The sequence below is a fragment of the Sapajus apella genome, unplaced genomic scaffold (genome assembly GCF_009761245.1).
Source record: "Sapajus apella isolate SASKATOON/1434 unplaced genomic scaffold, GSC_monkey_1.0 scaffold10, whole genome shotgun sequence".
NCBI classification, from domain to species: Eukaryota; Metazoa; Chordata; class Mammalia; order Primates; family Cebidae; genus Sapajus; species Sapajus apella.
This window is the reverse complement of record NW_022436950.1, coordinates 24,436,059-24,450,626: the sequence shown is the minus strand read 5'-3', so window position 1 is coordinate 24,450,626 and position 14,568 is coordinate 24,436,059. Positions and strand designations below refer to the sequence as shown.

Sequence of the window (14,568 nt, the reverse complement as noted above, 5' to 3'; positions counted from 1 at the left end):
GAGACAGGAAGTTAGGAAGCAATCTTCTTCCCTCGTGTTTATTAGCATCTCTCTATTTTCATGGTTGCAAAGGAGGCTCCTGAAGAAACCTTGAAGCATGCTCATACTTCAGGTTGGATCACAGATAAAAATGGTGTGTGGAAAGTGGGTAGAAATCAGAGTGTGGAGAGGAATGGGGAAAGGCAGTGGAAAAAATGTAGCACGTGGCTTCCCACAGAATGATAAATGTGGATGGGGAGCCACGCTCCATCAGTGGCTGAAAGTGGGGGCCATTCTGAGGTTAAGCAGGTACTTGCATGTCCCAGTGAGATAACCCAGAAGCAAGTAAGTCTCAGAAGGTAGATGTTTAGGCAAGGCTGTTTAAAAGAGCTCATGGGGCTTAGCTGTGGAGATATACAGATCTAGGTTCTAATCTCAGTTTGGTCACTTGTTGGGTGAATAACACAGGCCAAGCACCCAGCCTCCTGAAGCCCGTTTCTTTATCTATAAAATGGAGTAACAACTTAATCTCACATAGTTGTTGTGATGCTAAAAGGAATTTCAGATAATAAAGCACTGAGCATTGACACAATAAATATTACCTATTATGTTCTTTACTTGAAAGAGCGGTAAACCTACTTTGCAGGTTTACTTGAAACCTGCAATGCTATCTTAACCATTACAATTAGAGAGAATCCAAGCAACTCTGCTATGAGACACCACCTGACTCCAGCATAACAGAGTATAAAACCAAGGGAGAAAGCATGCGCATTCTCAAAAATACTGCTGAACGCTGTGAAGATAAGAATGAAGTGGCCTGGATTACGAGGAAGGTATCTGTCCTCAGACCAGAGACCCCTGTGCTGTTGAACTGTAGTTACTAGCTCTGCCTTCAATTACAAGTTTAAGTTCCCTGAAAGATTCCTAGAAACACTTAAGAGGGTTTTCAAAGCCTACAGAATTTCTGCTCAAACAGGTAGGGGTTTGAAGTTAATAACTTTTAGGAATTGACATTAATACCTGTGCATTAGTATTCTTGGCTTGATGAACTCACAGTGCAGGAAATTTAAAAATAAACAGAGGTAAGTACATCAAATTTTACACATAATAATATATTTCCTTGGTGTATTTTCTTGTCTTCTTGACCATCCAATCATGTGTTTTAAAATTTGCCAAAATGATTAGCAGTCATAGGTGTAAAATGTGGTCATCGTTAAATATTAAAAACTGAATTACATTTTTCACCATGAAAAGTGTTCTGCTCCCTGCTTAATAAGAAACGCTGTTTACCTCTCCAGCTTCTGAAGCACAGATAAGCTTTGTACTTAAATTTTTTTTTAATGTAACTTGATGGCCGGGTGCAGTGGCTCATGCCTGTAATCCTAGCACTTTGGGAGGCCAAAGTGGGTGGATCACGAGGTCAGAAGTTCAAGACCAGGCTGGCCAAGATGGTGACACCCCATCTCTACTAAAAATACAAAAATTAGCTGGGCATGGTGGTGGGCACCTGTAAACCCAGCTACTTGGGAGGCTGAGGTACAGAACTGCTTGAACCTGGGAGGTGGAGGTTTCAGAGCCAAAATACCTGCCACTGCACTCCAGCCTGGGCAACAGAGCGAGACTTCAACTCAAATATATGTATGTGTGTATGTGTGTGTGTGTGTGTGTTTGTGTGTGTGTGTGTGCATTAATATTCTTGGCTTGATGAAGTCACAGTGCAGGAAATTTAAAAATAAACAAAAGGTAAGTACATCAAATTTTACACATAAAAATATATTTCCTTGGTATATTTTCTTGTCTTCTTGACCATCCAATAATGTGTCTTAAAACTTGCCACACATACATAAGTTTATATATGTGTGTGTGTGTGTGTGTGTGTGTATGGCACACACACACACACACACACACATATATAAGTTTATTACTTTATATTAAATATAAGGTGTGAGTCTGAAGATATAAAGGAAAAGGCAGTAAGGAGAAATATTAAGTTCTTAAGCCTTTAAAATGCAAATATGAAAAGCATACAGAGGAAATAATTGTGTTTGTTAGTGCACTGTCTGGTTTTTTAGCCTGAACTATTTTTTTAGAGTAATCCTGTTTTTCTAATGGTCGTCAAAACCATCAAATTTAATAACAGTCAATCCTGCAAGCTAACCATTAATTCTGTAATTGTAGATATTAAAAAATGCTCTATACTAACAGAAAATGACATCCAAGGGTATTGTTGAACCCTCCAGTAAGAATTCTTCAAAACCTTCATAGATATGCTTTTTTAAATATGAAATTTGATATTTCGAGACTATATAATGAATAATCAGCTTTTGAACTGATGATCTCAGGATGCTTATTTTTGTAATCTAAAGGTAAAAGTCAACATAAGTAAAAGCTGACAAACTCAGCTGAGAAAGCATGATTCTAAATTTATTCACCAGAGATAAATTGTTAACCAAACTTGGCAAATAGGGATTTATTTCTTACATCTCCAAACCTGTGTCTGCGTGTATATATCCGCATGTTTCCATCTCAGTGTAGACAGTACTATTCTAGATGTGCCAAAGGGACATTTTGTGACTCACTAGCAACATGTTATACCTTGTCTTACTGGGCATGGCATTGTATTTACATTGATCTATTCATGCTCTAATATCAAGCTGATTGAGGGGCATATTTTTGCCAATGAAAGAACTTCTAAATAAAAAATCAAAATTTGAAAATGAAGTTAAAAGTACTGCAATTCACTTTAGGCTTTGTTTCAAATAGTAGGGTAGAAATCTATTTGTTGAGGCATGCTCTCTGCTTTTTTTTCTATACCAAGTATAAACATAGTTTTACAAGCTAACAGAGATCATTTTCACCTAAATAAAAACCCTAGAAAGCCTCAGCTCCCTCTTCTTGGCCATTTCTCCCTTTCTCCACACTTCAATTAACTCAAGATCCAGATTTATTCATAGCATATGTCCCCACCTAAGAATAATATCATCTCTATGTGATTACTTTCACCACACTCTGCTTTATATTTCCAATGGGCCTTGTGACACTGAATTTAACACAATAAGATGGAAAAATAATACCTTGAGCTGGAGAGTCCAGAGTGTACAGCAGATGTTTAACAGACTTCTGGAGGGTTCTAAAACCTTCGTTAGATGCAACTCGTGGATTAACCTTCTGCACAACCAGCAGCACACTAAGGAGTCAAAAAACAATTAAACCAGTATGTTTCAACGTTTGAGACAGAAACAAAAGTTTATTTAAGGAGAAAATGGCTACAGTACAGAAAATTATTCTTATAACATAAAAGATAAGGTGCTACTTTTTGTCATTGAATTGCTTGTTTGTCTGCTCATGCACAGAAACTCAACAAAATATTCTTGAACTGGACAGGACACTATGTTTCCAGGCTTGTAAAATATCAGGACTCACCAGCCTTAAAGTAATGAAGTAAAGTTCCCATCAATTTTTTTCTAAGACTCAGAAATAATTAGTTAGGAAAAGTACCTTTTAATTAAAGAATACATTTTTTTAAGTAAAAAGAAAATTTAAATATTAGAAAGTATTTTAATCAAAAACCAAACCCAAATAAACAAATGAAGGATCTTGTTTCAGGAATATTTATTATTTAAGCATTTATGATATTTATCTTTTGCTAAACAAATAGTAATGTTTTTGAAAAGAAAATGTAGCTTGCCCTAATTAAAGACTATACTCTGTCCTCTAAGTGGTCTGTAGGTACTACTCCAGAGGTAGTTCAAAATTAATATCCATACTGCCTTTCTGTAGCTTGCATGTTACCAATAAGATAGGCAGTCTACACTGGGGATAGACAATCAGAAAATTCAGTTATGCTAGAGTTTATCCTGTATTTCCAGAAAGCAATTAGTTACTTAAAAGTTGTCTTTTAGTTCCTTTATAGCCATTAGTGCATTTTAAAGAAATATTGCTATTGCACATGTATGTCTAAATTATACAAATACTGTGATTTATATCATCAGTCAAGTGAATGCTTTAGTTAAGTAGGAGTGAGAACAAAAGGCTTTTGTTAAAAATTTGACATTGTGAAGTTAAATGTAGTACAAATTAGCTAACAGGAATTATTTCCTATCTAGTTTCTTAATAAACTGAATGCATATTCCAGCAATAGATACAGTATTTGTGTACACTTTCATGGCATTCTATGTTTTTGGAATTTTTGACAGTTAGGTTAAGATTTTGTTCATTTTAGCTCCCTAGATATGAATGAGAGCTGTTTAGAGAACTAAGTTTGGGATGCTGTCTGGGTACTTCCTAGTATAACATAAGGATATACATTTGGATATGTGTATGTTTATAAACATACAGAAAAATATATACATATATATTTTCTAACATTTAGTTTTCTAATAATTCTATAAAGTCAATTTTATTTGTCCAGTTTTGCAGATGGTAAAACTAAAGTTCAAAAAGTTAAGTAACTTATACGAGGTTATTTAGTTAATAATAGGTATAGCTGGGGTCTGTCTATTTCAAAGTTTATGTTCTATCCACTCTATATGTTGCCTCTGGCACAAAAGCTTTGCTTCAACATGGTGGGGAGGAGAAGGGCAGAAGATTTCTGCACAGAGCCTACAGGCATCGTTAACTTTTCACCCAGCTGTGTTCCACACAGTTGGCCACAGAGGCATGGCTGTATTTTTCTCATCTCTGCTCTGTATACATGACTGGTGATACCTCAGCCATTTTTATGTTTGCCCCAAGAATTTCCTGGGTCTCAGATGTCGGGTTGCTTCTAAACCCAAGCAACCATGGAGACCAGCTAGACTGTCTTAGGTCATAAGTCTTGGCTGGCCTTCTCCAAGTCAGACCCTCTGTCTAACTCACCTGATCTGTTGTCCCAAAGTAATATGTTCAAAGACTGAACATTTGACAATCTCATTAAATCTTTCAGCATTATTATCATTAACATTATTAATTAAATGTCAGTAGATTTCGTTCATCTTTTTCTAACAAAATGTAACTTAGTAAATAAGGACACCTAGGCTCCCATCTTCTCTGAAATCCTTTGAACCATCGATATTTGATCTTTATATTACTTCATAGATTATTTTCTTCTTTTCGTCATATAAAAATGGAAATCATCAAAACAAAACGTCATCAAAAACAAGTTGCCTGTGAGTAAAGATAATTTTTAAGAAGAGTTTTTGGGATTCATGTCTCAGCATAGTCCTTCCTCTCAGCAAGGCAAAAATCCCCTTTCCTTTCACATACTTTTCTTGACTTTTGAGATTGCTCATTAATTATTGTCTTAATTTTAACATTATATAATCTGATTTTGGTGGTTGGTTTATATACAACTTACAATGTAATAAAATGCTGGAGAAATAAAAAAATTCCTATGGGGTCCATTTGTCTCTATTACTTGTTCAACAGAGACTAAGATAAACCAATGAGACCATAATTTTGTGATAATATACAGTCATTTGTGAGAAAATTATGGCTGTTAGTGACACTGTCAGATTAATCATAATAATAAACAGCTGACTTTAAAAAATGGTTTATATGGAAATATAATCCAAGCCATGTATTTAATTTGGAATTTTCTAGTAATCATATTAAAAAAGTTAAAAGAAACAGATGAAGTTAATTTTAATAATATATTCTATTTAATCCTATACATCCAAAATACTAGAATTTCAATATTTAATAATGTAAAAATTACTAATGAAATACTTAGGTCTTTCACTATACTAGGTCTCCAAACTTATGGGGCATCTCAATGCAGATGCTAAATTTTAATTGAAAAGTCTTAATCTGTATTAGATTTTATTAAATTTACAGGTGAAAAAGTAGATTCACATACCCAAGTTATTCTAAACATACTAAAAAATTTTAAATAACTGAATAAAGTATTAATTTTTAAAATTTAAGTGAATCAAAGTTAGTAAAGTTACAAATTGAGATCCTTAGGCATACTAGCACATTTCACGTGCTCAAAAAGCACATTAACTAGGGGCTATTATGTTAGAAATATCAAGTATATAAATTACTGGACCACTAAAAAAAGAGTTGTTCTGCCTAAATAAAAGTCAGATGCTACTCTACCAAAAATGCAACCTATACAATGGTAAAAAATATTTGGAAACCTGTATTCGATAAAGAGTTTATTTCCAAAATATATAAAGACCTTCTACAGCTCAATAGTAAATAAATAAATAAACCCAATTTAAAAATGAACGTAGGACTTGAATAGACATTTCTCCAAAGAAAACATATAAATAGCCAATAGACATAGGAAAAAAATGTTCGGTATCACTAATCATCAGATAAATGCAAATGAAAATCTCAGTATCATTGCACAGCTGTCAGGATGCATATTACTGAATAAACAAAAGACAAAAAGTATTGGCAAAGATATAACCCTTGTACGCTATTGGTAAGAATACAAAATGTTGGCCAAGGGTGGTGGCTCACACTCGCAATCCCAGCACTTTGGGAGGCCAAGGCAGGCAGATCACCTGAAGTCAGGAATTCCAGACCAGCCTGGCCAACATGGTGAAACTCTGTCTCTACCAAAAATATTAAAAAATTAGCTGGGCGTGGTGGGGCATGCCTGTAATCCCAGCTACTTAGGAGGCTGAGGCAGGAGAATTGCTTGAACCCAGGAAGTGGAGGTTGTAGTGAGCTGAGATCGCGGCACTGCATGCCAGACTGGGCAACAAAAAGAAACTCCATCCCCCCCCCAAAAAGTTAGGTGTCCCCAATCTTTTTTTTTCTTTACTTCTTCTAAAAAAGTGGGGGAGGAATACGTGTGCAGAATGTGCAGGTTTTTACATAGGTATGCCTGTGCCATGATGGTTTGCTGGACCTACTAATCTGTGCAACCTGCAGGCCAAATCCAGCCCTGAGGCCTGTTTATATAAAAGCATATTGAATACAAAAAAAAATTGTTAGGCAGTAGATTTCAAATGTTCTCACCACAAAAAATAAGTATATGAAAGAAATGTATATGTTAAATAGCTTGATTTAGCCATTCCACAATGTAGATATATATTATAACATGTCATATACCATAAATATATATAATTTTTGTCAGTAAAAAATAAATAAAAAGAAATACTGCTGAATTAAAGAAATTTAAGATAAAAACTTTAAGAAAAGAATACAAAATGATACAGTTGCTATGGAAAACAGTATGGAGATTCCTTAAAAATCTAAAAACTGAGTATCATATATGATCCAGCAATCTCACTTCTGGATTCTTATCCAAACGAATTGAAATCAGAATCTTGAAGAAATAGTAGTACTGCTGTGTTCATCCAGCACTATTCACAATAGCCAAAATGTGGAGATAAACTAAATGTCCATCAACAAATAAATGAATAAGAAAATGTAGTATATACACACAATGAATACTATTCAGCCTTAAAAAAAAAAGCATTTTGAAATATGCAATAACATGGATGAACTTTGAAGACATTATGTGGAATGATAAAGCATAACCACTTAAGCCAATCACACAAAGCAAAATACTACAAAATTTCATGTATGAGAAGTATCTAAAATAGTCAAATTCCTAGAGTCAATGAGTCAAATGATGGTTTCGAGGGTCTGATTAGAAAGGGAAATGGGAGTTGATCATGACCAGGCATGGAGTTTCAGTTAAGCAAGATGAATCAGCTCTAAAGACCTGCTTCACAGCATTGTACCTATACTCACAATTAAAAAATTTGTTAAAAGGGCAGATCTCATATTAACTGTTCTTATGAATATAAAATAATTTTTTAAGTCAAATGCCATTTGCTTCATAATAATTCCTCTTTAGGTTTTTGTTTGTTTGTTTGAAACAGTCTCACTGTCATCCAGACCAGAGTGCAGTGACATTCTCACTGCAACCTCAAACTCCCCTCCTACCTCAGCCTCCCAAGTAGCTGGGACTACTATGCACCACCGTACTCAGCTAATTTATATATATATATGGGTAATGTAGTGGGATACTATCTGTTATATATATGTATATATATATATAGACATACACACATATAGATCTATAATATAGTGGGATACTATCTACATATATAACATGTAATATCCCACTACATTACCCATATATATGTAATATATGGGTAATATAATATATAATACGTTATATATATATGGGTAATATAGTGGAATACTATGTATTACACACACATATATATATAGTATCCCACTATATTATATATATATAGATATACTATATATATATACACTATAATATATATATACTATATAATATATATACTATATATATATATATATATATATATAATATATATATATATATATGTATATAGTAAAGATAGTATCCCACTCCATTACCCAGGCTAGTCTTGAATTCCTGGGCTCAAGCAGTTTTCTCACCTCCACCTCCCAAAGGGTTGGGATTACAGGCATCGGCCACTGCACTCAGTCTCTTTTTTCATTTTTAATTGATTTTTAATATATGAACATCATATATAGAGAGTACAGTGTGATATTTTGGTACATGTATACAACGTGTAATTATCAAATTAGTATAATTAATGTATCAGATTGCCTCAAACATTTATTATTTCTTTGTGATGAGGACATCTGAAATCCTCTTACCAGTATTTTGAAATATACAATGTCTTAGTATTAACTGCACTCACCCTACTGTGCAGTAGAACACTAAAATTTATTCCTCCTATCTAATTGTAACTTTCTACCCCTTGATCAACCTTCCCTCATCCTCCCCTTTCACTCAGCCTCTGGTAACCACTATTCCACATTGTACTTCAATGAGATCAACTTTTTTAGATTCCTCATGAAAATGAGATCACGCAGTATTTGTCTTTCTGTGCGTGGCTGTTTTAATTTGTTGAGGCACCTCCATATTGTTTTCCACAATGGCTATTGCACTTTACATTCCCATCAAGGGTGTGCAAGAGCTTCCCTCTCTCTGCGTCCCTGCCAGCATCTGTTATTATCATTATTTTTTTGCCTTTTTGATCATAGCCATTCTAACTGCAGTTAGATGATATCTCATTGTAGTTTTGCTTTTCATATCCCTGATGATGAGTGATGCTGAGCATTTTTAAAATACACCTGTTGGCTATTTACATGTGTTCGTTTGAGAAGTATCTATTAAGATCTTTTGTGCATTTTTAATTTGATGATTTTTTTTTTCTACTAAGGTGCTTAAGTTGAAGCTATTTATTAATAAGCTGTTTTCATTATTATGTAGAATCTTTTACATTTATAATCATTGCTTGACAGCACACTCTATTGCATAGTGCCAAAATATGAGGTAATTTTATTTTAAAATTTAAAGGGAATTAAAATAGCTGCAGCACTTGGATTAGAGGTTGTTGTTAAAATAAAATAGCCACAGCACAGTGTTTTTCCCAGTGTAATTTGCTCCACCAAAATAATGCCTAGAGTATTTTTAGATCTTCTGTCTTTTACTAAATATTATTTTGTGGAATTTTTGTTGTTGCTGTTGTTGATTTTTTAATCAAATTTCATTGAGGCATAATTTAAATACAATAAGATGCACCTATATTAGGTGTATAATTCATTGGGTTTTTCTAAAGTTGTAAAGTGATAATTTTTAATTGTATAAACTTATGAGGTACAAAGTAAAGTTGTAAGTTTTGACACATATACACACATGCAACCACCATGCCAATTAAGATACAAACATTTCCATCATCCCAGAAAATTTATCTCATGCAGCTCCTCCTAAATCCACTGATTTGATTTCTAACTCTACAATTTTTTCAATTCTAGAACTTTCTATAAATAGGATGCTACGCTATCTACATATACAGCACATATTTTTTGTTTTGATGTTGTTGCCAGCATAATATTAATGAGACTTATTTACCTTGTGTGACTCTATAATCTGTTCATTTTTATTGTTGTGTTGCATTTTAATATATGAATAAACCACAATTTGTTTTGCCATTTTATTTATAGATATTTAATTACCCCAATCAACTTTTAGCTATTATGAAGAAATAAACATCAGCATACAAGTCTTCATATGGGCATATATTTTCATTTTCTTGGGTAAATACCCAAGAGTAGAACGCAGTCTCATATGGATCAACTGTTTAATTTCATTAGAAGCTGTCACAGTTTTCCAAATGACTGTGTTGTTTTCCATGCTAACTTGTAATATCTGAGCACCTCAGTTACTCTATGTTCTTGCTAACACTTGGAATTATTCATTTTCAACATTTTACGCATTCTAGTGAGTGTGTAGTGATACCTTATTTGTGGTTTGAATATCATTTTGACTCTTTTCACTGCCACACCATACAATTCAAATAATTCCCCTTCTCCTTTTACAGATTCACCTATTGCTTTCTAAAACAGAACACAAATAGGAGGAAAAGGATGAAATGTCAAAATTCTGAGTGAGTGAACATTTTCCTAAGAGATAAAATGAGGATTAACATAGACAATCAGCCTTCCTAACATCTTGTTTCTTCTATATTTCAGTTATGGTATGTTATCATGGAAAGAGTATAGAACTGAGATTCGAATCTTTGAGTTCAGGCCCTGGCTTTGCCATGTACTAGCTATAGAACCTTGGGGAAGTCATTTGACTCCATAAGGATTTGTCTCCTCTTCTATAAAATGGGAACCTGTTGTCTCCATGTCAAAACAGTTTTGAGAATCAAATGAGATTACTATATCAAAACAAGGGCTTATTATAAGGTTTTTGAGCAGATATAAGTTCTTAAAAGCATTCCAAAAGTAAAAAACAATCTCTCCTGATGCCTTAGACATATAAAATAGAGTACATCATGCTATCAGTGACATATAAGAGAGGCAACCTGGGTTCCGGAGTTAGAAAACCCAGTTGTAAACCCTTCTAGCTGCATGATCTGCAAATACTTATTTTTTGTGACTGTTATCTAATTTACAAAATAAATAATGTCTCTTGTAAGATTCAATGAGATAATGCATACAAACATCTTGGTAGCATGTCTGGCATGTAATAGGCACTTAATAATCGAACATCATTAATGCAGTAGTTGGAATTTTTAAGGCACATTTTCAAATTAGCTATACAGGACAGTCAAAATCTAAGTATTATTCATTAAACTTGGAATACTGGCCATGCCCACATCTCTTTTACGAATAAAGTCACCTTTAAAAGGGTTTCTGCTACAAAAGTTTTAAAATCTTTGTAACATACATACCAAAGCTAACTGATAATGCAGGCTTGGAAAGATCATTTTACAAGCTGACTACACACGAGGAAGGCCAACCTCTGTGAGGTGGCTTGGAGCAAAACTCTTACCAAGAAAGTTGTTTTATATTGGATGGCACCAAACAAAACTCAATGAGGTATTTTATTCCTGGATGGTTTAAATTTTAGATGCATAGAGCTTAGGTTGTCCCTGAACGAGCTGGAGTCATTGCTGCAATATACCATTGGTCCAGCTATACACCTCATTCTTAGAAGCTCTGTGATAGCCAGTAACAATACAACAGTTAGGATCAGTTCCTCATGGACACTTCCATAACCTCAATGACCACAGTGTGTTTCTTCTTTGCTTAACTAATACACTCATCTTAGTTGCTAAATCTGCAATAAAGGACTGAAGGACTATTTTTTCTGTGTTTAAATAACCACCTAACAGTAATTATCACAGGTGACATTTTTTTAAAGACATCTTTGTGAACACTAATATTACATTTAATTCTTACATTTTCTTACCTGTTTGCCTTTCGAAGAACATCAAATAGATTGCTTAGTGATGTGTCATTCTGAAACACATTTGGAAAACTAGAGAGAAGCTGCCACACAACTTTCTGCTCTTGCACTTGTGAGAAGAAAGACAGCACTCTGATTATTTCCTGAAACACTATCTTCTGATTGTTGGGGTCACTTGATAGCTTAAAAAATAAAACCGCAGAGTAAAATGAGACTTTAACATTTGTAATCACATGGTTTACTGTTTTTAAGCATCAAAAATCTAGATTTTTACATAAGCAATTCTGTTAGCTCTTCCTTCAGTTTGAAGTCAATCTTTTATTTAGAAACCCAGCAACTATTTTTAATATTTTTAAACATAATTGGATCTTTTCCCTGTAGCTCCAGAAATTGACACAAAGTTTGGTTAACAAAGCTGTATTTGTATAAAATATTTCATATTATATATTTGAAATTAAAATTAAGTTCCTAAAATAAAAATTAGCTCTGAGTAATTTTTTTTTCCTTAGGACTTGGTTTATGAGTTGTGGATATATCTTCCCTATACTTACTACTGGATGTTATAGTTTTTGGGTAGAGTACTCCTAAAACCAATACATGGATTGGTAGAGCTATAGATAGATTAATAAATATATGTAATATATATATATATATATATATATAATTGTGTGTGTATACATATATGTGAAAGTCAGGAAAGTCTTTACTATAACAATTATATTTACAAATATATTTACTATTACAATTACATATTATATTTACTGCTATGTGATTTTGAACAATGTCTTTTTTACCACATATTCTACTCTACATGACTGCCAATTTTGTTAAAAAATTATTGTAAGTGCTTTACATTGGATTGGGGATTATTATAACTGTACCTTCAATTGGGTTACTTTCGAAACCCAATTAGATTACTAAAGGATTATTTAAGCACTCCATACTTCAAAGAAATTAAAATAAAAATTCAAAAAATCAAAGGGAAAATACTAGATCTAGACATATTTTAATTATTGATGTCTATACAATTTCAAGACAATTTTGAACTTTTTTGGTGACCTCTCATTTTATACGGGGTTTCATTAAATGTAGATTATTGGTGTCTTATTTTTACCATTGCTGTGTAAGGCTAGTGTATGCAATGTTCATAATAGCAAAGACATGAAATCAACCAAAATGCCATCAATGATAAACTGGATAAAGAAAATACGGTACTATACACCCTGGAACTCTTTGGCAGCCAGAAAAAAGGGAATGAGATCATGTCCTTTGCAGGGACATGTATGGAGCTGGAAGTCATTATCCTCAGCAAACTAACACAGGAACAAAAAACCAAACACCTCATGTTCTCACTTGTAAGTAGAAGCTGAACAATGAGAACACATAGACACACAGAGGGGAGCAGTACACACTGGGGCATGTCGAAGGGTGGTGGGTGAGGAAGAACATCAAGATAGATGACTAATGCATGCTTGGCTTAATACCTAGGTGATGGGTTGACAGATGCAGCAAACCACCATGGCACATGTTTACCTGTGTAACAAACCTGCTTGTCCTGCATATATATCTTGGAACTTAAAATTAAAATAAAAAAATACTAATGTATGCAGTCACTAACACTCCATAGTAGAGTGTTCTTGCTTCTAATGCATAATATTTTGGTGGGAGGGATATATTGTTTTAACAAAGTTTAACTTCTTGCTGGAGGCATCACGTTACCTAACTTCAAACTATACTACAGGGCTACAGTAACCAAAACAGCAAGGTACTGGTACAGAAACAGACACATAGACCAATGGAACAGAACAGCAAATCCAGAAATAAGGCTACACACCTACAACCATCTGAACGTCAACAAAGGTGACAAAAACAAGCAATGGTGAAAGAACTCCCTATTCAATAAATGGTGTTGGGATAACTGGCTAGTCATATGCAGAAGAATGAAACGGGATCCCTTGCTTACACCATATACAAAAAGCAACTCAAGTTTGATTAAAGACTTAAATGTAAAAGCCCAAATTATATAAACCCTGGAAGACAACCTAGGAAACACAATTCTAGACACATGAAATGGTAAATATTTTATGACAAAGATGCCAAAAGCAATAAAAACAAAAGCAAAAGTTGACAGATGGGATTTAATTGAACTTAAGAGTTTCTACACAGCAAAGAAACCATCAGCAGAGTAAACAGACAGCCTATGAGATGGGAGGATATATGCATCTGACAAAGATCTAATATCCAGCATCTATAAGGAATTTAAACAAATTTACAAGAAAAAAAAAAAAACTCCACTAGAAAGTGGGCAAAGGACACAAACAGATGCTTTTCAAAAGAAGATATACCTACAGCCAACAAGCATATGAAAAAAAAAACTCAATATCACTGATCATAGAGAAATGCAAATTAAAACCACAATGAGATAGCATCTCACACCAGTCAGAATGGCTGTTATTAAAAAGCCAAAAAGTAACAGATGCCGGTGAGGTTGCAGAGAAAAGGGAATATTTATAATACCACTGTTAGTGATAATATAAATTAGTTTAATCATTGTGGAAAACAGTGTGGTGATTCCTCAAAGACCTAAAAACAGAACTAGCATTCAATCCAGCAATCTCATTACTGGGTATATACCCAGTGGAATATAAATTATTCTACTATAAAGACATATGCATACATATGTTCACTGCAGCACTTTCACAATAACAAAGACATGAAATCGGCCGGGTGCAGTGGCTCACATCTGTAATCCCAGCACTTTGGGAGGCTGAGGCAGGTGGGTCACTTGAGATGAGGAGTTCAAGACCAGCCTGGCCAACATGGTGAAACCCTATCTCTACTAATACCAAAAAAAAAAAAAAAAAAAAAAAAAAAAAAAAAAA

The 14,568-nt window shown here is 33.9% G+C and overlaps 1 protein-coding gene across 1 annotated transcript in view; it reads right to left on the bottom strand.

Moving 5' to 3' along the window:
• The window catches only part of ABCA12 (ATP binding cassette subfamily A member 12), a 199,192-nt gene that overhangs the window by 103,213 nt on the left and 81,411 nt on the right, over positions 1-14,568 (bottom strand). Inside the window, exons 7-8 of the mRNA XM_032278308.1 lie at positions 11,690-11,868; positions 3,054-3,166 (exon numbers count right to left, since the gene is read on the bottom strand). Coding sequence (XP_032134199.1) covers positions 3,054-3,166; positions 11,690-11,868 — 292 coding nt within the window. The remainder of the gene's footprint in view (positions 1-3,053; positions 3,167-11,689; positions 11,869-14,568) is intronic.